Source organism: Corvus hawaiiensis, chromosome 1, assembly GCF_020740725.1.
Source record: "Corvus hawaiiensis isolate bCorHaw1 chromosome 1, bCorHaw1.pri.cur, whole genome shotgun sequence".
Classification (NCBI taxonomy): Eukaryota; Metazoa; Chordata; class Aves; order Passeriformes; family Corvidae; genus Corvus; species Corvus hawaiiensis.
In genome coordinates this window covers 82,858,511-82,885,932 of record NC_063213.1, presented here as the reverse complement: position 1 = coordinate 82,885,932, position 27,422 = coordinate 82,858,511, and the positions used below count along the sequence as shown (strand labels likewise).

The window sequence follows — 27,422 nt, the reverse complement described above, 5'->3', positions numbered from 1 at the left end:
ATAGTTGTTGTTGTTTTGTTTGACTGGTTATATACATATATATATATATAGTAAAGAACTGTTATTCCTATTTCCCACATCTTTGCCTAAAGGCCCTTGATTTCAAAATATAATAACTTGGAGGGAAAAGGGGTTATATCTGCCACTTCAAGGGGGCCTCTGCCTTCCTTAGCAGACACCTGTCTTTCAAAACCGAGACAGATCTTGGCGCCCAACGTGGGGCCTGAGGGCATTAAGAGATAGAGGTGAAAAAGGAATAACAGTTCCTCGATAACTTTATTTTGTGTGCTGGATATTGGAACCTTGTTAGGCAGCACTATGTGGTCTAGTTTACCCTGGTTTGGGTGGCACGTAGCCGTGGCTATATTCTTCCCCTTTGCAGCTCCTTACTTGAATATGGGTCCTCTGACTAAGGCTACCATTGCTGTTATCCAGCTTGCGTTATGGGTCGAGAAGGTGAGGAATTCATGGGTTTTTAACTTCCTCCGGAATGTGGGCACATGGATAAACAGCTATCACACACTGAGCACATGTTTTTGGGGTTATGTTAACAATGGTACCTTCTGTGAGGAAATGACACCAGGGGAAGTTTTCTCCCAACCCCTCAACCAGTTCTTTGGGCCCACCCCATCAATTTTCGAAGGGTTTAAATTCCCTCTGAATACTAACCATCTGCTGCTGATAGGCCTACTCTATTTAGCATTCAAGGATAAGTTGAGATTGGCTTGGATATCTACCCGGACACCAGCCCCAGAGACTAGAGATCCTGCCCCAGAACCTGACATGGCCCCAGAGAGTAGAGTTCCTACCCCAGAGCCTGATCCTGCCCCAGAGCCTGACACGGCCCCAGACACTAGAGATCCTACCCCAGAGCCAGAGCCTGCCACAGCCCCAGACACTAGAGATCCCGCCCCACAGACTGATACTGCCCAACAGTCCACCTCAGAAATGGACTACCCAAACTGGGTGGGGGTACTGGCAAAAGGGATGCAGGAGATGTGCCAAGAGATGGGTCAGGTGCGCCAGGGGATATGCCAGGAGATGGGTCAGGTGCGCCAGGGGATATGCCAGGAGATGGGTCAGGTGCGCCAGGAGATATGCCAGGAGATGGGCCAGGTGCGCAAGGAGATGTGCCAGGAGATGGGCCAGGTGCGCCAGGAGATATGCCAATTGCTAAGGGAATACACCTCCTCAGCTAGTGAAAAACCCTCTCCCTGCCCCAAAGAGGGTGAGTCCGATGGTGCAGCAGTGGAACCCACGGATGTTACAACCGTCCAGGCTTCAGCTGAACCACAAGGACAACCACCGCCAGCAGCAGTCGCCCCTGTGCAAAGGAGGAAGTATAAGACCAAATCAGTACGACCAGTTAATGATGATGGGCAACCAGGGCCCTCACAACCAGCAGGAGAGCCAGAGCCAGAAGTCATCACTGAGTCCCTGTCGCACGACAGTCTCCGTGCTATGCGAAACGACATTGTGCGAAGGGGGCGTGAGCCTTATACCACCTGGCTGCTTCGGGTTTGGGACCTTATGGGCACAAGTGTGCAACTGGATAGTGGTGAGGCAAGGTATCTGGGATCGTTGACCCAGGACCCAGGTGTGGACCAGATATTTGTGAGGGAGCCAGGGCCTCTCTCTCTCTGGGAGCGGCTCTTAATGAGTGTGAGAGAAAGGTTCATTCACAAAGAAAGAATGCAGGAGTATCATCATAGAATGCAGTGGAAGACACTCGAGCAAGGGATCCAACAGCTAAGAGAGGTGGCAATATTAGAGGTACTCTTTGGGAAGGATGGACAGCATGATAATGACCCCGATAAGGTCAGGTGCACAGGACAGATGATGTGGAACCTGGCAAGGCTAGGGCCATCGCAATACACCACCTTCATTGCAACGATTGATGCTGACAATACCCGAGAAACAGTGGGCTCTGTTGCCAACAGGCTCAGGCATTATGACAGCATGATCAATGGCCCGCTGAAAGCTCATGTCTCTGCTGTGGTCCAGGACCTCAAAGAGGAGATGAAGGAGAAGATGGAGGAGATGAGGGAGGAGATGAGGAGGGTCAGTGTGGCACCAGTGCGAGTCACAGGCCCCCAAGTCAGAGCCCGTCGTCCCCCTGCTAGAGAGAGAGGGTACACCCCACGAGCTGAGCTGTGGTTTTTCCTGTGTGAGCATGGGGAAGACATGAGAAGGTGGGATGGGAAACCCACCTCTGCCCTGGCAGCGCGGGTGCGTGAACTCAAGGAGGGAGGCACTAACCGGGGGGGTTCCGCTAAGGTGAAGGTAGCCTCAGCCTCCCGTGACCGAGCTGCCAGGTATTACAGAAGGGAGGATGATATGTCGGATCCCCTTGAAGGTACCTCGAGCATGTACGCCCAGGGAAAGAATGATAACCAGGGCTAGAGGGGCCCTGCCTCTAGCCAGGAAGAGGCACGGGAGAACCGAGTTTTCTGGACGGTGTGGATCCGATGGCCTGGCACATCAGAGCCACAAAAATATGATGCATTGGTTGATACTGGGGCACAATGTACTTTAATGCCATCGGGATATGTGGGGGCAGAACCTGTATCCATCGCTGGGATGACCGGGGGATCACAGCAGTTGACCCTTTTGGAAGCTGAGGTGAGCCTGACTGGGAAGGAGTGGCAAAAGCATCCGATTGTGACCGGCCCAGAGGCCCCGTGTATTCTGGGCATAGACTTCCTCCGGAATGGCTACTACAAAGACCCAAAAGGACTCAGGTGGGCATTTGGGATTGCTGCTGTGGAGGCAGAGGGCATTAGGCAATTGAACACCCTGCCTGGACTATCTGAGAATCCTTCTGCAGTTGGGCTCCTGAAAGTGGAAGAGCAACGAGTGCCAATTGCCACCTCGACAGTGCACCGCCGGCAGTATCGGACAAATCGAGATGCTGTGATCCCCATCCACAAGATGATCCGCGAGCTGGAGAGTCAAGGGGTGGTCAACAAGACCCACTCACCCTTCAACAGCCCCATCTGGCCTGTGCGCAAGTCTGACGGGGAATGGAGATTGACTGTGGACTATCGTGCCCTGAATGAAGTGACTCCACCGCTGAGTGCTGCCGTGCCAGACATGTTGGAGCTCCAGTACGAGCTGGAGTCCAAAGCAGCAAAGTGGTACGCCACTATTGACATTGCCAATGCATTCTTCTCCATTCCTCTGGCAGCAGAGTGCAGGCCTCAGTTTGCCTTCACCTGGAGGGGCGTGCAGTACACCTGGAACCGACTGCCCCAGGGGTGGAAGCACAGTCCCACCATCTGTCATGGACTGATCCAGACTGCACTAGAAAAGAGTGAGGCTCCAGAACATCTGCAGTACATTGATGACATCATTGTGTGGGGGAACACTGCAACCGAAGTGTTTGAGAAAGGAGAGAGAATAATTCAAATTCTCCTGCAAGCTGGTTTTGCCATCAAGAAGAGCAAGGTCAAGGGACCTGCCCGAGAGATCCAGTTCCTGGGAGTAAAGTGGCAAGATGGACGACGTCAGATTCCCACTGAGGTCATCAATAAGATCACAGCAATGTCTCCGCCGACCAACAAGAAGGAAACACAAGCTTTCCTAGGTGCTATAGGTTTCTGGAGGATGCACATTCCCGAGTACAGCCAGATCGTGAGTCCTCTCTACCTGGTTACCCGCAAGAAGAATGATTTCCACTGGGGCCCTGAACAGCAGCAAGCCTTCGCCCAGATCAAACAGGAAATTGCTCACGCCGTAGCCCTTGGCCCAGTCAGGACAGGACCAGAGGTGAAGAACGTGCTCTACTCTGCAGCCGGGAACAATGGTCTGTCCTGGAGCCTCTGGCAGAAGGTGCCTGGTGAGACTCGGGGCCGACCACTGGGATTCTGGAGCCGAAGCTACAGAGGGTCTGAAGCCAACTACACTCCCACTGAGAAGGAAATCCTGGCAGCTTATGAAGGAGTCCAGGCTGCCTCAGAAGTAATCGGCACAGAGGCACAACTCCTCCTGGCACCCCGACTACCGGTGCTGGGGTGGATGTTCAAAGGAAAGGTTCCCTCCACGCATCACGCCACCGACGCTACTTGGAGCAAATGGATTGCCCTCATCACGCAGCGCGCCCGAATTGGAAACCCAAGTCGCCCTGGGATCTTGGAAATAATTACAAACTGGCCGGAAGGTGAGACTTTTGGGTTATCTTCTGAAGAAGAAGAGGAGCAGGTGACACGTGCCGAAGAAGCCCCACCATATAACGAGCTACCAGAGAGTGAAAGACAATACGCCCTCTTCACTGATGGTTCCTGCCGAATTGTAGGCGCTAGCCGGAAATGGAAAGCCGCTGTATGGAGCCCCACACGACAAGTTGCACAGGCCACTGAAGGAGAAGGTGGATCGAGCCAATTTGCTGAGCTCAAAGCTGTCCAATTAGCTCTGGACATAGCTGAAAGAGAGAAATGGCCAAAGCTCTACCTCTACACCGATTCATGGATGGTAGCCAATGCTCTGTGGGGTTGGCTGGAAAGGTGGAAGAAGGCAAACTGGCAGCGCAGAGGAAAACCAATCTGGGCTGCTGAAGAGTGGAAAGACATTGCCACTCGGGTAGAGAAGCTATCCGTGAAGGTCCGTCATGTAGATGCTCACATCCCCAAGAGCCGGGCTAATGAAGAACATCGTAACAACAAACAGGTAGATCAGGCTGCGAAAATAGAGGTGTCCCAGATAGACTTGGATTGGCAACATAAAGGAGAACTGTTCCTAGCTCGATGGGCCCATGATGCCTCAGGCCATCAGGGCAGAGATGCCACCTATAAGTGGGCACGAGACCGAGGGGTGGATCTAACCATGGACAGTATCTCCCAGGTTATCCATGACTGTGAGACATGCGCTGCGATCAAGCAGGCCAAGCGGGTGAAGCCTCTGTGGTATGGCGGGCGATGTTCCAAATACAAGTATGGGGAGGCCTGGCAGATTGATTACATCACACTGCCTCAAACCCGCCAAGGCAAGCGCTAGGTGCTCACAATGGTAGAAGCCACCACTGGGTGGCTGGAGACCTACCCTGTGCCTCATGCTACTGCCCGGAACACCATCCTGGGCCTGGAAAAGCAAGTCCTTTGGAGGCATGGCACCCCTGAGAGAATCGAGTCTGACAATGGGACTCATTTCAAGAACAGCCTTATAAACACCTGGGCTAGAGAACATGGCATTGAGTGGGTGTACCACATCCCTTACCATGCACCAGCAGCTGGGAAGGTTGAGCGATGTAATGGACTGCTTAAAACCACCTTGAAGGCACTGGGTGGGGGGACTTTCAAAAACTGGGAGATGCATTTAGCAAGAGCCACCTGGTTAGTTAACACTCGAGGTTCCACCAGCCGAGCAGGCCCTGCCCAATCCGAACTCCTACAAACAACAGACGGAGATAAGGTTCCAGTGGTGCACATGAGAGGTATGCTTGGAAAAACTGTTTGGGTAAAGTCTGCCTTGAGCAAAGACAAACCCATCCGTGGGGTTGTTTTTGCTCAGGGACCAGGTTGCACCTGGTGGGTGATGCAAAAGGATGGAGAGACCCGATGCTTACCTCAAGAGGACCTTGTTTTAGGGTGAACTACCCATGGCTCTGCACTTGTATCAATATCAGCATTTATATTTGTATATAATTTGGGTAATGCATAGATTTATATGGTTAAAAAAAAAAAGTTAAGTTTCATGTAACATGTTAGTATGGGAAAAAATTCGGGGTGGATAATGTTGGGGTTTTAGTTTAGTCTTAGGTTTTCCTGTTAAAGGAATTTTCTCCCATATGCATGTTGCTAGGGGACAAATAGCTGTACTTAAGAAAGACAAAAAGGGGAGTGGGGCGGGCCTGGCTACTCTTTTGTCTACACCTGGTGTGGGGAGAGTTCGCTCTGAGCGTCCGGAGAGAGAAGCTGCAGAGAAAGGAGCTGCTGCTGCTTTCTTTTTGGCCGTTCTTTCTTCCTGCTGGAAGCAACGCCGGGACCCCAAAAGCCGCTTTCCCTGCCCTGCTGGAGACCGAGCTGTGGCTGTCCTGCTCCGCTGCTGCTTCGAGCTTTCGCTACGCTGTAGCCCTGCTCACCCTGCCTGCCTGGGCCTCCGTGGTTTTTTCCCATCTGGATACATCTCGCCTGCCACCCGGGATTTGCATTCGTCCCTGCCATTCCAGCCTGCTGTTCCTGAGAGTCCGGGATCGGCTGCCCAGCGGTTTGTGAAGCCTTTGTTCCATCCCTTCCCGGGATCCCAGGGCACCAGAGCCGCGGGTTTCCCGAGCTCGCTCCGGAGCGCCCCCTGCAGCCGCGGGGGAACCATCGCACCTGCCCTGCTCACCGGGAGCCGCCAGCGCCCCTGCCGGCTGCGAGCGGAACTGCACCCGAGGGGAAATAGCCTGACAGCCGAGAAGGCTGGCACTGGGTTTGTGATTGCTGTTACTGCCATAGTTGTTGTTGTTTTGTTTGACTGGTTATATACATGTATATATATATAGTAAAGAACTGTTATTCCTATTTCCCACATCTTTGCCTAAAGGCCCTTGATTTCAAAATATAATAACTTGGAGGGAAAAGGGGTTATATCTGCCACTTCAAGGGGGCCTCTGCCTTCCTTAGCAGACACCTGTCTTTCAAAACCGAGACACCCAAATAAAGAAAAAAACAGGGCTTACATTTTCTCATGTTTTCCCAATTTTGTTCAGATTGAGCAACATTTCAACAGATGTCAATCATACAGACTGTGTTCAGATTAAGCAAAACCAAAACAAAAATCTTGTGCACATGAAAAAGGAAAAATTTTCTATTGTCCTGGGGTTGTCCCCTTGAATTTGACAGCAAACCTTGTTTTAAAATAATGAAAAGTGTTCTGAAAAATTAAAATTCTGTATCCAATGTGCAATGTCTTCCTTTTGTCACCTGATGACCACATTGCAGGTGATGACTTGTCATTGCTAGAGATGCTTTGCAGAAGGTGGCTGTCACAGTTGATCAGCCTTCCCAGATGAAGGGGAGATTATCCCCTTTGATTTCAGGAAAGCTGAATTTGGGCAGCCACCTCCAAAGGTGTGACTCAGAACGTACTGGGTAGCAGGGATCAAATGAGCAAGAGGGAAGGAGATGTAGAGGAATACTAAAAACAAAAGCCAAGCCAGTGTCAGGAGCTGCAGTGGCAGGGAAATGAAAGTGGGTATATATTGTGGCAGGTGGGGACAGAATACGAGACAGGAGCCTGAGGAAAAGGAAAGGAAACTAGGGAACTAACCTGCTTTTTCATCATCTAGTGCTACATCTGATAACAGACCAGTTAACATGCTGGAAAACTGTCTCAGTGTGACTCATGAGCACAATTGTTGGTAGACATCTGCTCTACAAATACAATGAGTGGCATGTCCCTTGTTCACTTTTGCTGTTGTTTAGCCTTGATTCACTTCCCCAGTGGCTGGTTCTATCCTAGAATCTATCCACTCACTGCACAGTTCTGCAAAAAGAATGGCTGGTAAGCAACCAGTGAGCCAACCTTGGAGCAAAGACTTCACCTTTCTTGATACAGCTGCCCTTCTGTGCATCATCTCTAAGAAGTTCACCTATTTCTGTCTGTGTATCCACAAGAAAATTTTAGTTGTAAGGAGTCACTAGCTACCTGGCCAAGTGCTTACAATCACGCATCAGACTTCCTCACAGCCACCCAGTATGTTTCATTTTATTACCTTTGGATAGTGAAAAATTGCAGTTTGAAAGTTGTTTTAATGGTGGTGATGGTACAGTTTTGTGACATGATCTTATAGTATAGTACAGCAACATTTCAATTAGAAAATATTTTCCTTAAAATATATTCAGTGTGCTTATTCTTCCCCCAAAAAGCTAGCAGTGAGATTCTCTCCGCTACAAACCCGAAAAAATAACTTGCAATTTGCCTGCTCACAGCTACAGTCCCCTCTGCCAATATCAAAAAATAATCACGAAAACCACTAAAAGATATGCATTCAGTTTTAGAGCACAAAATTCTTGGGTTCTATAAAACATATTTCTAGCAACTTACTTTCACTGGCTGAATAGTCCTGTGGATCGAGTATCCCTGATTCCTGCAGTGATCTAATACAGGAGTCCACCAGCTCCAGACCAGTGGTGAGTTCATCTTCTATATCCTTCTGACCATCTGTAATAAAATTAACAACATAAAAATGTAAAAGAAGGGCAAAACCGTAAAACCATTTACAAGACAAAAGCTACAACTGGTTACATGTGCCTAAGCATGCACAGCTAATGAAGGAATGGAGGCCACACATTCACAGGATGCTGGCCATACTGGAAATTGTGCCATCCTTTGAAAGTGTGGCCTTGGATTAATAAAAGCAAAATGAGATTATTTAGGTCTAGTCTTAAAAAAAGCCAGAGACACATTTAGCAGTGCCCCCTCTCAAAACTCTACATTAGTTTCAGGGTACTTTTTGTCAACCCTACCAACTTTTGCCAAATCTTATCACTTTTTAAGTAGAGTTCTCACACACTAGCAATGAGAAAAAAACACACAAAAAACCCAACAAAAACCTCCACATACATAAATGTGCTTTTCCCCTCCATCTTCTTTAGGTAAAAATGATCCTTCTGGGAGAGAATATAAGTAATACAGATACGTAGATAAGTACATTACCTTGTGTTTGCCAGTGAAACTGCTCTTCTGTTGAACTGGAAAGAGAAAGAAAAAAGTGATCATTTTAAATTAAATTAGTAGTGTGCCATGAATATTCAGATATAAATCTATTTGGAAGGAACTGATTTAACAGAAGAACACACTTAAGAATAAAACATACTTAGAATACAAAATTTTATATATATTTTTAATTAATGACTTGTACAGCATTCACTCAGCTGGAGGGAAGCATCTTTATTTCTTTATCAAGTAATTTGACTCATACATATAGAAATTGCCCTCTTGGTCTTGATATACAAACTACACTATTTCAAAGCAAAAACATTAGCATTCTTCAGCTTTTCTGGATCCTTCCATTTGTCTGATTCTCCATGTTTATAGAGAAAATTATAAATTGCTTTCTCAAGTAAATAGTTACATGTGATTTCTGAAAGAAATTACAAGTATAATTCCTGGTTCTACTGATCATTATGTGCATTTTTATATTATTCAAATGTGCAGCTAAGTTAATTCAATTGGCCTACACAGGAGAGTAAATTTAGATGTGTTTGTGCTTCTATGTACAAGCACTTAAGCAACAGAAGGTCTTAATTTTAAAATACTGAGCATGCACACCAGAGGATGGGTTAGGAAAGGTACTTTTTTTTTTTTTTTAATAAAATGAATGATACGTTTAAATGAATGATAAAATGAATTGTATAGTCAATTAGGCAATGACTACACTTTCCTCCAAGGCATGTTCTGTTTATGCTTCAATATAGGTCTTCCTCACATGACAAGACAATACAGGTCTTCCTCACGTGACAGGAATACAAAAAGGATTGAAGTTACTCAGTACTAACCATTCCTTAGGTAAAAGTGAACTGATTATTACACTCATGATTGAAAGATTTTTCTGTACATTTTCATAAGATACTTACAGGGGAGAACAACATTGTCTGTTGCATCCCCCAGTTAAAAAAACAAAGACTGAAATTTTTTTAACTTTTCAAACAATTATATTTATTTCTTTCTGATGTTGAGACTAAATGCTCTTTTGGATGAGTAAATGGATTTAAATCTCTAATTGTTTTCCCTTTTCCCAGCAGATGCTGGCTCACTTATGAATATGTCAGCATACCTCCTACTATCTATGTTCTGAACAATAATAATAATGTAAATTAAATCAAATGCTTCTTTGTGGAGGTCTATTTTTACAGTAAAGAACTTGTGTCAATTATTTACCAGACTTGATAGTGTTAAAAAAAAGAATAATTGCCTAATTTACATAAGAATAGTTCTAAAAGGATTTTAGGATTTTAATTTCTACCTGGCATCATAAATGTTAACCTGAGAAGTTCAAATCTGTACATCATCATAAATTTCCTAATATCTCCAGTCTGTGGTTTATACAGACCCTTTGTAGTGAGATGTCACAGATTTAGAAATCAGTCCTTTGATGAGAAAGTGAACTAAAATTCTTACATTGAAGTCCACTGAAATTAACAATACTGAAGATAAATGTTGCCAGAGTCCTTGGATGAACAATAACTGCGAAGTGCTGAACTGAAAAAAATTACTTTAATTTAAATTACCTTTTGAAATGAAGCCCTAGTGGTGACTAGGGACAGTGGCTCTTTTTGAAATAACACTTTTTCCAATTTTAAATTCCTTTTGTCTGATTTTCAGATTTACTAAATAATTGCAGCTTCATCTGACACACTGGGACTTGAGAACAATCTTCCTGTCTGTAATTAGCACAATCCACAATAAGTAATGTAGTACTTTCCCTCTTCCAGCATCCAGATGTCTCTGTGATAGATACCACCTCAGCAGCCAGAAAAAAATGTAATATCTCAGGTGGCATTCTTGCTGGCAGATTGAATTACTAGATGTTACTGGCAAGAACACCATGATGCAAAAGCCTATGCCACCTCATCCAAGTAAGTTAGAAAAGAAAATCAAGTCTGTGCATAAGCAGTGAATTATCATTTCCAGGAATTCCAGTTTAGCCCTTTTTAAGCAGCAAACTTGTACAAAATGTAACAACGTTCATTATGTTCAAGGAATCACTTGTGGTTGATTCATAGTAATCCCCAGTATCAGTTGTCTGACTTCAACAGAAACACTGTACTGTATTCATATTAATCTTAGGGTCACAGTGACTACGTTTTGACTCCATTTTGGCTTTTCCAATTTTAGTCATGCTTCTCCTCACCACTACTGTAATGGTCTTTCAATAAATAATGTAGCTCTTACAGTCAAGATAGCAGACCCACTATCAGAATTTTTATCCTAATGCTACCTTCTTATTCAACACGCAGAACATGAGCCAGGCTGCCCAGGGCAGTGGTGGAGTCATCATCCCTGGAGGTATTTAAAAGATGTGCAGATGTGACACCTGGGGATATGGTTTAGTGGTGGACTTGACAGTGCTGGGTTAATGCTTGGACTTGATTTGTCTTTTCCAACCTAAAAGATTGTATGATTCTCTATTAGAATTGTATTTGCTCCTACAAGGATATCAATATATTCTAGTATGAAAAGAGTGCTCTTCTCCTTAGTTAAATTCATGCTCTTTCGCTTTTTAACAATCCAGTATAGTAGGATATTGAAGCTGCCATATCTTGGTTGTAAACCAATGCCAGAGCCTTGCACACGAACATTTAAAGGGTTTCCCTAGAAAACTTTATTTGAATTTGCCATAGTTTTAATTTAGATACTCTTTCTTTTTTCTTTTCTCTTTTTTTTTTTTTTTTTTTTTTTTTTTGTAACTGAGATTCCCCTGCTTTTAGCTTTAAAAGGATTCCTGACTGAAGCAACCTGACGTGTTTGTGCAGGGAGCCTTTAGGCTGTCACACGACTGTGCCAGATCTGTTTGAGTGAATAAAAGGACATGCTTTTTTGTCCTTTTCTTATAGGTGTTTCCCAGCTTCATAAAATATCAGTACAATTGACTGTATAGTTACATTGAATACATGAAAAGACTAAAACCAATAATTACCAGAAGTATTGTCCCTAATAAATTTTTCTGCATGTTCAGTGAAACATATTTTTGCTTCATATTTTTTCTAAAGAAGAATGCATTAGCAACCACTTTTCTGCATATTCCTATGCCTCATTATGTAAGTTTGCAAACAATATCTTTGACTGAGGAAGATGAGCAATAAAATTCTTTATCAAGTTGTTCTGAACTATGGTAACTTGAGCCCATCTTAAGAGTTTGAGGAAGGGATTTTAACCAGAACTTCATTACTATAGTATTAGAAAATAGTGGCATAAAATATGACTGAGCTCAGAACTCAAGCAGGTAGAATTACTACCTCCCTTAACCCAAACTCAGAAGAATAATTATGATTTATGTATTCTTTTATTTTTGGTAGTCACTGCATCATGTATGTACTTCAAATGTTCTAGGTACAAATAAGACTACTGTTCTACTTAATTCTACCTGAGTGACATAAAGAATCCTCCATCACCATTCAACTATGCAAAACTTGATTCTTCTATGCTTATACTGTCTTTGGAAAATACAATGTATTGAAGGAAAATACCAAGGAAGCTGAATAACTTAAGAATGAGATGATAAAGCTAAAACCCAAACAAATGAACAAAACACTTGACTAAACAAAAGAAGAATATCGTTATATATTTAGTTCTGGATGTTAATGTTAAAGCTAATGAACCTATCTTCTGTAAGGATGCACTAGACTATGCTTAAAGCTTTACCTTTAATAACCACCTAGGAAAGGAGATATTCCAGTAAAAGTTGTTTTACCTCCCTAGGCAAGAATGAGCAAAGTAAATATCCATAGAGCGGTCATCTTGATTCCAGCTGAACTCACATGTTCCCATTTCTGCACACATGTCATAAAAGCACCGAAGGAGCCAGAACCCTCTGTGTGTGACCTTGTATACTGGGAGAGCAAAAGGCAAATGAGCACAGCACGCTGCAGGGAGCTCATTTTGGGGAGCATCACCTGGGGAGCTCTACCTGCCTCTGCACAGCAAGGTAACAGCAGAAGCACAAAGCATTGCAAAAATGCAGATTTTCTACAGCCAGCTGAGGATGTCTGAGTGTTATCAGCAGCTCTTTACATCAAGTTTATCCCTTTTCAGGCATGAACAGAAAAATCCCAGCCTGACCTATAGTACGTCTATAAACAAGCAACAAACCAGGCCTTAGGAAGCCTTCATTTTTTCCTGTACCTCAAGACAAGTTAAACAAGAAGTGGGTGCCCCTTCATGATGGACTTAATAGGAATCCACCATGGTAAGATGGACTCTGTGGAGACAGCCAGCACCTGCATAACAAGGTGAGTTACAGAAGACCATCAAACACCTCTGCCAGCAATTTATAGGAGTCAAAAGCAGTTTTGATGGTATAGAAGTGAATGTTCCAAATGACACCATAATAATGCTTTTCTGGACAACATTCACCAGCCATATTTCTGTAAAAGAAAGCACAGTCCTCATGGGAGGTAACCCAGAGTTGGGGAACGCTGTTGAGTCCTTTGGCAGAAGAAAAGCTTCCTGAGACATCCTCAGACTGTGTTGCCATAGGGCCTGTACAAACACCCAAGGATTCACTTCCAAAGCAGGTGCTGGGAAGCAGCAAGGGCACCTTGGACTCAGTGGAACTCCTAGAAGGCGGATGTGTGCCTGTGGCACTGGTCGCAGGGGCAATGGTAGGCAAAGGTAAGTTACACCAAACCCCAGCCCAACGCAGACATCTTGCACACTACCTGGACACAGCAGTACTTGTGGTATCACCTGGGTATAGTTTTAGACATTACGTGGCCAAATGTGAGACCCAGCCCATTTCAGAGGAATGCCTTGATAGGTTCAGAACCATTCAGTGCAAGAAGGAGCTCCACTGCCCTGTACACACTTCCCCAGCAACAGTATTTATTATGCAGCCTGCAGAAATTCATTGTTTTCATCCCATGCACCAAAATACATCAGTGTGCGTGCACAGCAGGCCATAGCAGTTGGTATTCATTGCCTTGCTGCTCCCCAGAAGAACACCACAGCAAAGAAACTCACTTCATGCTGCAAAGGGAGGTAGGTTTTCTTCCATTCACTGTTTCTGGCACGCTCCTTGCTTTATCACTGAGCCTGCATAAAGGCTGCCAGGGCCAATTCACACTTTTGTATTCCTCTAATTATCCAAAAAATGTTTGTGAGCCTCTCCTTTGTGTGAAGTCATTCAGTTTACAGTTCTCACTCATTTTTTAAGAAAGTGCTATAGCTATCTGCTACATCAAAATATTTTTATTGTTTTCTAAAACAATTAATGAAATTATATCTGACACTACTGTAGAAAAGCTATGAAAGGGTTTTACAAGGAGTTGTATCAGCACATGATCTTTCCATTTCTACAATGGAGCTACACAAACATTGCTGTATATAATTACAGCCAGATACTCTCTCACTGGTTTTTAAATTGTTGCTTGGTTGTAGAAGGTGGAAGAAAAAAGATCCAGAAGCATTTCACAAAAGGCAAGGAGGCTGAAAAACTAGTATTCCATCTAAAGCAAAGGAGAAGCAGTTTTTAAATCAGCAGTACATTTCAGGTTATCTGCAAAATAATAAACTTTTAGTATCAACTATCTGGTGCGGAAAAAACCCAAACAATCTAAGAATAAATTTTACATTAAATAATCCTGCGAAAAAGTACCAACCCCTCAATAAATTATCATAGCAAAAAACAATCCTCAAGAGCAACTTTTGGGTTTTGTGGCCGATTTAAAATTACATCAAAATCTCTGACACTGGTAGTCACTCCCTTCACCTCTATAAATGTGACACTGTAGGCTTTCTCAAATATTTAATAGCACTCTATTAGTCAGCCGTGGTATCAACTTGGCTACCCTGTCAAGAAGCCCTTTTTTTGATGTTCCAACAAACCTCATCCAATCCCCCACAATGATCCTGGAAAATGTAAAAAAAGATCCAACAAGCTAAAATAAATAAAAAATACCACCACAAACCTGCACATATTTAACTGATGTACCTTGGAAACTTCAAACCAACTTTTAAAATTGTGACAAAGTTCTTAGCTGTAGATGCCAGAAAACCATTCAGGTGGTTAATTCCCACCTTCATTAGAACAGCCTTGCTTCAAGTTCCTGCAGGGAAAGAGAACTGTCTCATTTTTTTCCTAGAAAAATTATTGTTATTCCCTAGGTGTTACGAAATCAATAGCAGAACTTTGCGGCTGAGCTACAAAGGTTTTGTACTTCTTTCCAATGATGCAGGGAAATATTTGCAGCCAAAATTCCAAATAGGTCTCAAAAATCAATGGTTTCCTCTGCATTTAATACTTCCAGAAATTTGCAGACATGATTTTCCTTTAAAAAGAAGTTTGAAATTGCCCCAGTCCTGTTTATATTCAATCTCCCTATGCTGATTGTGCTTAGTAAAACTGTTCTGTGTCTTCTTATTTAAATGTGATTTAAAGTTCAGGTGCTACACCACTAAGAACACTATTCAAGCACCCAGCATTCACAGAAAGGCACCAGCAGTCTTGCATTCCATAGAGTGCACTGTTTAAGGGCTTGCAAAGCAGGTACCAGACGCTATTATTTAATGGACAAAGCATAACACAGTCTGTTTCCCGGCAGTTTTTGACCATCACTCCTGAAATGGTCTACAAGAGTATCAATTACTGAATTAATTTCACACAGACCAAACCCCCAAAACACATTTACTTCAGTTTGGAATGAACTTAGTCACCTAGGGACAGGACACTTGCTACTTAGCTTGCAACCAGCCTGTTTCCTTTAGCTTCAGATCTGCAGGCAGTTGCTGGCATGAGAGTGGACACAGAGAATTCTTTCAGAGTGGAAGCCTTTGAAGCTTTGCTGTTCCAAGAAGAAGAATTTAGAGGGCAATACGCACTTTGTGTATTTATTTAACTTTAAACTTGGTAAACAATAACATTAGGGAAACAAGTACTGTGTGACTGCCCTGTTCTCACTCTTCCCCTCATGTCTCTTTCATGCCCTTACACATTCCAGACAGGATACTGGGCTAGATAGACCCCACTTCTGAATCAATACAACCGTTTTTTTTATTCTTATAAAAGAATAAAAAATAAAATTATATAAAAGAAAAAAAAAATTAAAGAAGCTAAAATCAAACCAAATTACTTAATTTTGTAATTTCCCATTATAAATTAATTAAGAAAAAGGATGATGGTTCACAAAAAGAAGGAATTAGCCCAGGGCTGGATTTCTGCTAATACTGTTAGTTTTTCTGGTTTGCTTCAAACCTATTTTTATTTGAGAAAGCAGCTCATTTCCCAAACCGAACATAGCTACAGAGGAGCACATTTAGAAGAGAATAGCATAAGAATATTTCAATTCTAAAAGACCTACAATGACCATTGAGTCCAAATGACCAGTCCAGGGCTGACTGAAGGTTACAGAAGGTTATTAAGGTCATTGTCCAAATGCCTCTTGAACACTGACAGGTCTGGGGCCTTGACCACCTCTCTAGTAGCCTGTTCCAATGTTTGGCCACCCTCTTGGTAAAGAAATGCTTCTTCATGCCCAGTCTGGACCTCCCCTGACAAAGCTTTGAACTGTTTTAGGTGTTCTGTCTCTGGATCCCAGGGAGAAGAGCTCAGCGCTTCCTTCTCTCCTTCACATCCTGAGGAAGCTGCAGAGCAATGAGCTCGCCGCTCAGCTGGGGTGACCTGCTCACCCATGCTTCTTCCTATCCCAGACTGTTCCCCCGCCCTATTCCCTGCCTTAGCCTTGGCCACTCCCTCAGCTCTTCCTATTGGTTCCTGTACTCCAACCCCGCCCAGGGACCACCCCTGGGACCCTGACAAAACCACCCCACACTCAGACCACGAGGTCTCTCTACCTCCGGAGATCGCTGGGACAAGGTGTAAGATTAAAATCCTCTTCACCCACGCGGGGAGACCCTTCTCTACCTCTTTTGTCACCACTGCGTTGTAACACTGGTGGCTGCTGGAGCCAGATCGCGGGGCCATCCAAAATGGACTCCGGGATGCGACTGATCGCATGGCCCTAGGAAACCCTCGCTGAGCTCTCAGGGAGCAGCAGCCTGATAAGCTAAATCTAGCTTTACAACACTCAGCCTTCTTCAATTTTAAATTTTGCCGCTTCTACACAGCGGAGCAGTTTAGATAGCAGTGTACTATGATATTCCTTCAGTCCCAGTGGCAGTATTTGGATCTGATCCAAACCAAACAAGCATCTAAAACACAATCAGAAATGGCCAATTAGAGAAATCAATAGTGAAGAGGTAGAATCATCTCTGCCCTAAGGCAATGGAGCAGTCCGGTGCCTAAATGACACCACAGCCTATCAGTATCCATAAAAGTGTGTTCTTCAATCATGCCTTATTGACAGCATTGCACAGAAAGTATGGTAATGGTTGTCATGCTTTAAAGAAAACAGTACAATACCCTAGAAGATAAAGTGAGATCTAGTTTCTTCATTCCCTCCTCCCTCTTACTCCAGTAGTTCAGCTATTAAAGCACTCATGCACAATGTGATAGCACTAGATATACTATTTTGTGAGAAATCAAAGCAGTGACTAAGTTGAATGTAACCACTGGGCTCTTCCCTGTCTTTCCTATTGAAACCTCTATCATGTATAGAAAACAATACATTATTTTAGTTAAGAAACTCCATTATAAAAGACACTACCACAGCCAAATTTTCTTCACACCAACTTTTGAAAGATGCCTTCAGGGTAAGTGTGCAGACAGTAACACTGAGGAAAGCTATTTTCCCAGTGGAGCAGAAAAAGGTACTGAAGACCTAAGACAGAGAGTGTATTTCTTGTAAGGTGCCTTAAACAACCTGTGCTTTGACGCTGGGTAAGAAACATTCAGTGAATATGAGATTGATTCTTTTCTGAGGCACATAGTTCTGTGAGTTCTGTGAGTACTGCAGTTTGGGTGTTAACTCAAACCCTGGATGTGTGGAGACAGTCACCTAAAAATAAGAATTACCACACATTTTTTCAGTATCTTCTTCGTTCTGGTCTTTGGTACTATAACATTAATTTCTAAATAAATATGGTGTCATATAACTGAAATTCCTTTAAGGAAACATACTTCTGTACATGAAGATATTGCCTTTTTTTTTCTGGGATAGCTAACTGCTAGAGCAGGTAACATACCCCAGCACTAGTAACCTGAAACTCCTCATCCTCTCAATATCAATAAACTGCACAAGGATATTCCTTCTGCAGAAGAGTTAATCCTTAACATGAAGATCAAGCCAAGAGCCTCATGCTGACAATTGTTTTAGATAAATTATTTAAAGTATGATCACACTTTATATGACTATTTCAGCTACAATATTTGTTCTGTGTTGTCCTTGGTAAATAATAGAAAGGGGTTTTCTCTGTTTTGAGAGAATGATTCATTCTAAATTCAGCACTTCCTTAGGGAAATAATTCAGACAGAAGCCAGACGGCCTTCACCTTGAAGAAAGTGTATTCCATGCAGGAAATTCCCAATACACACACACAAAGCCTGTCACTGTGTGAAATCACACATCACAGCCCTTCCCAGTTCTTCTCCCTTACAGCCTCCTCACATTAGCTTCACCCAGCTGCTTCCAAGAAACCTCCCTTCACAGGACTCTTCCTTCAGCTTTGCCTCTTTCCATGTAAACAATTCTTTCCTTTTCTCTCCATTCCTTCTCCCCCCTACAGAAGAAAATACAGAGCCAGGATGTTTCTTCTTTTTATTTAGCTACTTCCTTTCCTGTGGCTTATGCCTGTTGGAGCCAGAAGTAAACTCCTACTGTGCCTCCACAGTGGTGGGAAGGCCCCTGTAACTAACAAATAGTCTCAATGTCAATATATTGTCTGAATTTGGCACTGAAGAGACGGCGTGGTAGTCATATATACCTTATAGGTTGTTATTTCTGTATTCTCCACCAGATGTGTCAACATGAAACACTCCCATGAAACAGGAGCAGATTCTGCAGGAAGCAGGAAAGATTTTGTTGATTATTTTTATGGGAGAACTTGGAAACATTTGGTCCAGTCCCCACTGAAAGCTGGGCTAACTTCAAAGTACTGTCTTGCACATACTGTAGCAAGGCACGTTGGAGACTCCGTCAGTATTCTGCTGTTCAGAATTTGTTCAGTTAATTCTGTTTTTTTTAACAGAGAAAATAAAAACTGGTAAAAGGTGAAATTAGAAGAGTTTGGTGAATTTAGATGAAGGAATTGAAGTCTGAGAAGGGAGCACAACTGGCTTTTATAATTTAGCAAGGCTGAAGGACAGGAGAAAAAGAAAGAGTCAGAGGAAGCACATGTGGGACAAGGACAACCCAGTTCAGGCTGGTCACTGGTCACAAATTTTTGCTGGAACTTTAAAAAAGGTATTAGAACATCACAAAAGCAGCCAATCCCATGTAATTTGAGTTGAGGTGTCAAAACTATACTCGCTCTGCTCTTAGAAGGTTGTTTGGTAAGTTTATTAGAAAGAGCTGATGTTAGTTCCAGCTTCAAGGAACTGGAGGACAGCCCAGGATGATGCCTCCAGTTCTGTATTTGAAATAACCTTAATCTGTGATGCTGGCAACTTGGTGATTGTTACAGAGCAGTATCCACACAACTGCATAAAGGAGCAACTGATACCACCAGAAACACCAGGCAACAGAGAAACACAAGTTTACTAGAAGGAGGCAGTACCAAGAATCCCATACATAAGAACTAATGAGTGTTAAATTTACATTTCAGTGGATGAACATAAAGGCAACAGAAAACTACTTTCTAACCTAAAATGCTAGATGAATGTAAAGGTAATTGGGTCTACTAGGTGGGTGATAAGCAGCTGGATCAACCCATGGAAAATTGCTATTGATTTATGATTTTAACTATGGGAGTGAAAGTTCTTATTTGTTAACTGTCTGTTTGTATACAGAGTTGACAAATTATCCAAGTAACTGAAACAGCACATGGTAATAACAGCTATTTAGCTATATGGATAACCTTTAATCACACATTTATTATGGAAAATGACTAAAATTGTATTAATGCAAGCTGACAAAAAGTAAATGTAACCTTTAGACAGATTTGGAACTTTTCTGTAAGCAGAGAGCCTTTTTATTCTGGCTTTTTCCACCACTAAGGTGCAGAGGGGAAAACCAGAATCAGTTCCCTATTAAAATAATATTTCTTCCATTATTCATTGCCTACCAGAAGAAATACAACATAGGAGATACTACACACGTCAAACTAGGTTCATAGGTCAGCCATTTAGTGAAGACAGATGTAAGAAATACATTGTATTTTTAAAAATTATACAAAGGCATTAAAGAGAATATTCCTAAAGAGTAAAAGGGTATCCTTATAGAATTTTGATGAAAATATCTTACGGATATCATACTAGTAATACTGAAAGCAATAATATTTTCAATCATCTTTATTCTTTGAAGAATATTACAATATAAAATGTTGTGAAAGGTCCTTGACAACTAAACCAATCCTTTGAAATTTTGTTTTGTAAACAAAAGGATGAAATCACCTTTCTACTTATACATTCTCTACATACAGAACATGAAGTCTCACAAGACAGTTAAATATTGAATCTTTTCATCTTGTATATAATCTACACATTTCAATACTGAGTTAGAACCTTGCAACAGAACTTTGTGTCCTGGTCCAGCCCCAAAGGTCTGTCAACCAGGTAAACCATGAAGGGCTGTACTAGTAGGCAGAGTTAGATTAAAACTCTGATCAGATCCAAAAACAAGTGCTCAGTCAACTTTGGAAGTCCTATATGCAGCTTCTTTGGTTTTTTTGGCTTTTCTATAACCCCTCTATTGCTCACTGTCTGAATACTGAAGCAAGTGCCAAATTCCCTGTCTGAACCTATTACCATGCCGTTGATATTGCTACAGCTGAATTGCAGACTTTTTCCTAAAAGCCTGCGGCCTGTTTTGGGCCATCTTACCAATACTCATGAAAAACAAAAGCATACCCCTGAATTCCCCTATTATTGTTCTGTTGAGCTGCCAAAAAGATCATCTTTCTCTCCACAGTCAGGAGACCAAAGCAGAGAGTAAACTGGACAACTAGTGAAAGCTGCTTGTTACTTAATTATTGCAAAATTTTCCAATGCAAATGTGGCCCATATATACCAGGGAAGTAACTTCACAAATATTACAGGTTCTCACATTGCATTGAAAAAAAATGCAGGAGGCATAGCTATATACTTTTATCACTTGTAAAAATTTAAGAGACCAGTTAGTCTGTCACTTATGGTAGCACTGAGTTCATACCTAAGAACCTTTTAATAGAAGAATTAAACTGCTGGGATGGCTTGTTTGATACCTGCTTTGACTGCAGTCCTCAAAGCACTTCAAATTAGCAAAGTTGTAACACTTTAAAGTGTTAAGATAGGGCAGTGATCCTCATCCTGTGTAAGGGACTGTCTAATACTTTCTGGAAAGTCTGCACCATTATGCAGAAAAATGTTAAACTGTATTTGGTTAAATAAAAGCACGAATTTTCTCTGCTGACTCTGCTGAAACAGCAGACAAGGGAAATGAAACCCAGATCTCAAGTAACTAGCTGAGCAGATACATTGGCAGATACAATTCTTTGAAAGTCCTTTGTTTTGGTGAAAAGGTTACTGAACCATAGGAAAATTGAGTTCTTGGCTACCTATGCAAATCCCTCTCTAGGACGCCTCAACATCACTTGTTCAAAACAACTAATTAAAATTCTTTCTTTCCCATGCCTGGTAGATCCAGAATCCAGTTAGTTTTCACTAAAGCTCATGCCTCTAAGTAGTATTTTCCTCTTTATGTTCATCTAAATCACCATGTTCCATGTTCAGAAATATTACATATACATAAAAGTTACCAGCTTTGCATTTATTTTAGCTTTCTTTTCTCTAATTACACTAAATGAAATTTTGAGGGGTTCTCAACTGAGTTATGCCATCATTCACTAACTCTGTAACTTCTTTCTCTTTGAATATCTTAATCTAGTCTTAAAAGCTGATTGTAAAATTGAATTTTTACATTACTTGTTCAGTGCATCTTGGAAATAGTCCAATCAAAAAGCTAAATCTGTTCTCACTGGCAAAACAGAGCTAATATGAAAAGCGAGGAAACCGATTTATCTTTTTTTTCTCCCTGAATATGAATCACATAAAATCTGTTCTAGACTTCACAAAACTAATTTTTCACAGTACAGAAATGCTAAAGCTCACAGTTCAAAACTATAAGTTTGCTTAAGAAAGCAATGAGTGTTGTGGCCATTCTGAGGAAGATCAGTATTTGCAAGTTAGCTTAAGGGCTGTCAGCGTCAAGAGCAGAGACAGATTTTTACTCCCCATCATGTGGTAAAACCTCTGCTCAAAGCCAGATCAATGAGTGCTGGCCGGGAGGTATTCCTACTCTTTGACTCAATTGTCAAAAATTGTACCCAGATCCTAATGTTTTTTTCATTTTAAAGAAAACAATGAGTAAGCAAAAAGTTTATGAAGAAAACATGAAAAGACCCACTGATAAAATTCTAAGAATCTCAGTTTCAACAATTTCTTGTGTTGAGAAATACAGTTCAACACAACACTGCACATGATAACTGAATAGTTTTGACTTCAATACGAAACAGCTTTGCTGTTAGGATGGACTGGAACAGAAGTGATCTGTACAGATAAAAAAATTATATCTGGCCTGTTTTCAACAAGAGTGATGTTCTACTCAGGGCCAATGGTAAGGAGAATTTGAATAATATAGTATACTCTATCTCTCATGATGAACTATATCACGCCCAGTCCAAAAGTGAAATAAACAAAGGTAATCACACATTTTGTTACTCTGTCAAGCTGGGGGTGGCAATTGCTAAACAGACATTACAAAGTATCATACCTATTTAAGAAAGGTGGAAAAAACCAAAACTAACATCTCAAGCCTAGGCTGGCTTCCAAAGCTAAAAATTCATTTATAATTCAAAAGGAAAAGAAGTATATGCACTTGATATTATTAAGGTTTCACACAGCACAATTTCTTTCATGGAGTAAAAAGAAAGGAAAAGTAGATCTGATACATCTGGAATTCCATTGGGCATTTAACCCATTATCAGATGACATTGCCAAGTTAATAGCTTCAAAAATGAAGTGGGAAACAGTACTAGATTTGAACACTGTGCATAAAAAAGGGCCAGACAAGAGACAATCAGTGGTGTTAAACTGAAGCTGAGCAAGAGAGAAGCAACCCAGCATTCCCCAAAAGTCAGTCTTGGGGGAATACAGTTTTCCACAGAAGTATGCAAGACAAATTCAGGCACTTTGAAAATGAGGCAAGATCAGTACTTGAAACATATTAAAGCAGTTGTTTGGGATCAGATAAGACTGGACTTCTTGACCTCTGTCTAAAACTAAACACTACTAAAAATTGCATGTGAAATTTTGGTGATACACACTAATAATGGCCACAAGTTTTGTGTCCTATTTTTCTTAAGTCATTGTTTTCACCACTGAAAAACAGAAAAATTTGAAAACACATTCTTCTGCAGCACTGTGAGCCCCTAACACCTTTAAAGTTTCCATATTACACATAAAGGCTGCCTTCTCAAGATTGACATGCTCTATGAAGTCCTCTTTACAATAGCAGAAGCACTTTCAAGAATTAATACATAATTAAAATAATCTACACAAGTACCCAGGTTGCACTCCATCACCGAGTGACTCCCCTGTGTGCCAGGTCAGTTCCGGGCAGCTGCAGAGCACAGAGCTGGAGACACTGACAAGAGGTGACCTCGGCATTGACAGCCAGCACCCTCACCTGCCTTTCTCACACGGAGAGCTGACCTGGTGCCGGGTGGAATCCCAAAATACCGAAGTGCATGAGTGAACATATCATCAGTAGTAGGAGAAAAGGACCAAGGATTCCCTGTATAGCTACATGAGGAAAAACTCTCCTCCAGCAGATGGTGTTTGTACACATGGTGGCCTGACTGCCCAGTTAACTCCTGTCCACTCCAACCCAAAACAATAGGGTCTTCTGGCAGAACTTCAATGTTGCTGCTACCAGCACCTGTGCTCAAAGACCTGTACTTCCAAAAACCTTTAACATGAGTTACCTGGGGGTTTTTTTAGATTTTTTTTTCTGTTTCCTTTTTTTCAGAACTATTATCTTTTCCTCCCATCTCCTGCCTATTATAAAAGCATTAATGGAACCTGTGACAAGACCAAGCACACTGGAATCTCAAATACAATTATCCAATGAATAAATATATTTATTGCAAACAATTAATGGATCCTTTTATTTTTTCCTAAGCAGATTTCAGGTTCAGATTTTACTCAGATCAGTAGGAGTTGAAGAAAGTAGATTATTATGCAAGTGAGGTTGTCCATAAAACATGACATTAAAAATGTTGGTATATTAAGCAACTTGATTCCAAGTATATGAAGCAGCTATATTTTGCGCATGTCTGTAGTTAGATTAGACACATAAATTTAACTCCTGTAAACCCAGAGCTAATGCTGCTTAGAAAAAACAGGTGGTTTGTTCTGGCTTGTACAGGGTGCTTGGCCTTACTGTTGGGGTCTTCCTAACCAGGACATCATAAGTAAGAAGGCCTGGCTGCATTTAAAATCCAGACTCAAACTGCATTGCAGACAGGAAAAAGAGAAGGTGAATGCAATCCCTATTTTGCTTCGAAACTGTGCAGCTATAACCTGGAATCATTGGGACAGCAGGAACAGCAGACCATGATACCATCTTCTCAGAGCTGAGTTACATTTTCAGAAATATATCTGAAAGGAAAGGATTCTTTGAATAACTTCTTCAGCAGAGGGCAACGAGACATATCATCATCATTAGCATCACCTGAGAACCAACTGAAACTCGTGACCAGAAGCCTGCCTTCATGGCAGTTCACTCTTTAGAGCTCTGACACAAGGTATGCATGTGACAGATCGGGCAGCCTTTCTCACCGCTGCAGAAGAACGACCTGCTAAGCACAAGTGCGGCATCACTTGAAGTGAAGAGCTATCTGACGTGTTGTAGTGCTAGGTTTGGTTTAGCAAGCTGCAGCTTTCCCTGGGAGCTCAGCGGAGCTGCTTAGGGCAGGGCAGCCATCTCGCCCTCCCACAGCCCTTTTCGGACGGCTCCGCAGTTTTGCTCCGGCAGCTCTCAGCTCTACAACACAGTGACGGCGAAGGAGGAGAGAAGGGTCTCCCCACGAGGGTTTTAGAGGATCTTTAATCTTACATCTTGTCCCAGCGATCCCCAGAGGCAGAGAGACCTCGTGATCCGGGTGCAGGGGAGCTCAGGGGCAGTACATGGGCAGAGTTGGGGTACAGGAACCAATAGGGAGAACCCGAGGCAGTGGCCAGGGCAGGGGAACGTGGCGGGGGAACAATGTGAAAGGCATTTAATAAATGAATCGGTGGGAAATACAACACCACAAAGATGGGCACCTTTCCCTTTCTCCTTCTAGCCCTTTGTAAGTTTGTATCTGGGCAAAGAATAAATTATTACTTCTGGAAAAAAAATACTAAAAAAAATTAGTTCCTTGTCAGTCTATAACTAGCTCAGGACATTTGACATAATTACTGTGTGTGGCAAATTCAGCTTTATGGGGGTAGCTGAGCACACAGTTATTCTGTAGTTTTCACTTTCTGCCACAGGGCTCAAGCTTATCTGTTAACCCAAATAAATTCGTGACATCTGTCCTAATATTTTATGAAAGCCTTGACCACCTGAATGAGTCCATAAAAAGCTGGGCCCTATGACAATGTGGATTACACCTGCCCTGAATTCAGCCTTCTTTCTCCATATCCCAAACTGCCCCAATCCTATTTTACATCTTTCATGCCCCCAGCAGGAATCTCAAAATGTCAGATTCCATCTTGCTCCACGGCAGCGTATCTTCCCTGTGTCTTAACTGACTGTATCAGAGCCATCAGAGCCAAGAGTGACCACAGCTCAGACACTCCACTATTGCCACTGTACTTTTCTGAGCCTACCACACTGACTTTAAGTGCATTTGCCTTTCCTTCCATTTCAGTTTGTCACTGCTCAGTGAGAAACTGAATGTGGATAAAATGCTCTGCATTGGAGTGCCAAATAATACTGCCTTCTTTAGGAGTACAAACTGCTCTCAACTTCTCAGGCAAACAGACTAGCCAGGGTCAGCACACCTTGTTGGTCCCACTCATGACACGTGGTACCACAAGGTGATCCACTTGACAGCCACACTCTGGCTACAGAAGTCACAGGATACTAGACCTGTCAGACAAATAGTTCCCCTACAAATTGGGCACGTCTATGTAGCAAGTTCTAGACATACTTACGGAAGCAAAAATATTCAGATAATTCTGTAAGACTAGAATATGGCCCAATCAGTAGAGAAGAGGTTTATTTCTGGTTTATTTATTTATTTAATTAATGAAGCTACCCTCACTCTTCACATCACAGTATGAATCACATTTTAAATTAATTTAACCTTATAAATATTCCAGTCATAAACGTTTTTTTCTATCCTTCTCTGACTTCCATGTTTAAATTCTATTCTAGCATTTTATCAATTTTCAGCTTTAAGATTGTGAGTAATACTTTGATTTTTATACAAATGGTTTACTGGATCCACAGCTGTCAGTACAATTATGGCCAAGAACTTTGTAGCCTGAACAAAACTACAGAAACATTTAAATAGAGCCTACTTAAATGAATAGCCAGTAAACTAATATTCCTGGTAAAAATAACATATTTCCAGGAAGACCGTTATGAAATATGTTTTTATTGTCCATTAAGTATGGACTTTGAAATTGTGAACTACTATGTATAGACATATGTGGAATACAGATTAGGCACAGCAGCAGTAATTTTAGGACGGTATTATGTCCTAAAAATTCAATAAAGCAATACATAAAAAGACATCTAAACAGAATGAGCTACGTACTTCAGGACTGAATGCAGGTAACAGTAAATTTAAGAGACATTACACGTGTGAGGTAGAAGAGCTATACAGTGAAAACCAGAAACATGTGCTAGAAGTTATTTCTCTCTCAGTGAGCCAGACCCAAAATTAATACATTTGGTGCTCAAAATGAAGTTACAATGAGGCCTTGCATCTGAAAATCCTGCATTTATATAGCTTTCATAACTAGACTCACCAAAGTTTCCAAGTCCAATATCGTTCACGTCTGAACTGTTGTTTTGTACCCCCTTGTGAGGCTACAGGAAATTAAGAAGTGGTCTTAGCACATCTATCCCCTAACATCTATTGACTCTCTTCATCAATTCAAGGGAAAGGCAGCTGGGCAAAAATACCACATGAATTACATCAGTGTGGAGATGAGCATTTTGAGCATCATAACTTAACTGTGCAGATGATGGGACAGAGTGCAGCCTCAGCAAGTTAACAGATGATGCAAAATTGTGAGACGCTTTTGAGAGACCAGGGGCTTGTGCTGCTATTCAGAGAGATCTCAACAGACTGCAGAAATGGGCTGACAGAAACCTCATGACGTTCAACAAGGGGCAAAGGAGGAACAACCCCATGCACCAGTGCAGGCTGGGGTCTAACCAGCTAGAAAGAACCTTTGCAGAGAAGTCCTTTTGGGTAATAAGCAGCACATAAACCAACTGTGTGACCTTGCAGTGAAAGGTGGCTTACAGCACCTACAGCTGCCTGAAGAAAATCAAGGCCAGTGAGCTGAGGGAGGTGATCCTTCCCCTCTGCTCAGCACAGGTGAGGCCACACATGGTGCACAGTGGCCTGTTCTGGGCTCCCCAGGACATAACATACAGAGACATGCTGGAGTGAGTCCAGTGAGGGGC

General features: G+C 42.3%; 1 protein-coding gene across 11 annotated transcripts in view; it reads right to left on the bottom strand.

Annotated features, from left to right (window-relative positions):
- Positions 1–27,422, bottom strand: part of CTNND2 (catenin delta 2) — a 669,045-nt gene that overhangs the window by 316,521 nt on the left and 325,102 nt on the right. For all 11 annotated transcript variants that reach the window (XR_007205226.1, XM_048311841.1, XM_048311789.1 and 8 more), the window contains 2 exons: positions 8,638–8,672; positions 8,026–8,142 (listed from right to left, as the gene is read on the bottom strand). Coding sequence is in view for 10 of the 11 variants with exons in the window: in XM_048311841.1 (XP_048167798.1) it covers positions 8,026–8,142; positions 8,638–8,672 (152 nt within the window). In the remaining variant the exon portion in view is untranslated. The remainder of the gene's footprint in view (positions 1–8,025; positions 8,143–8,637; positions 8,673–27,422) is intronic.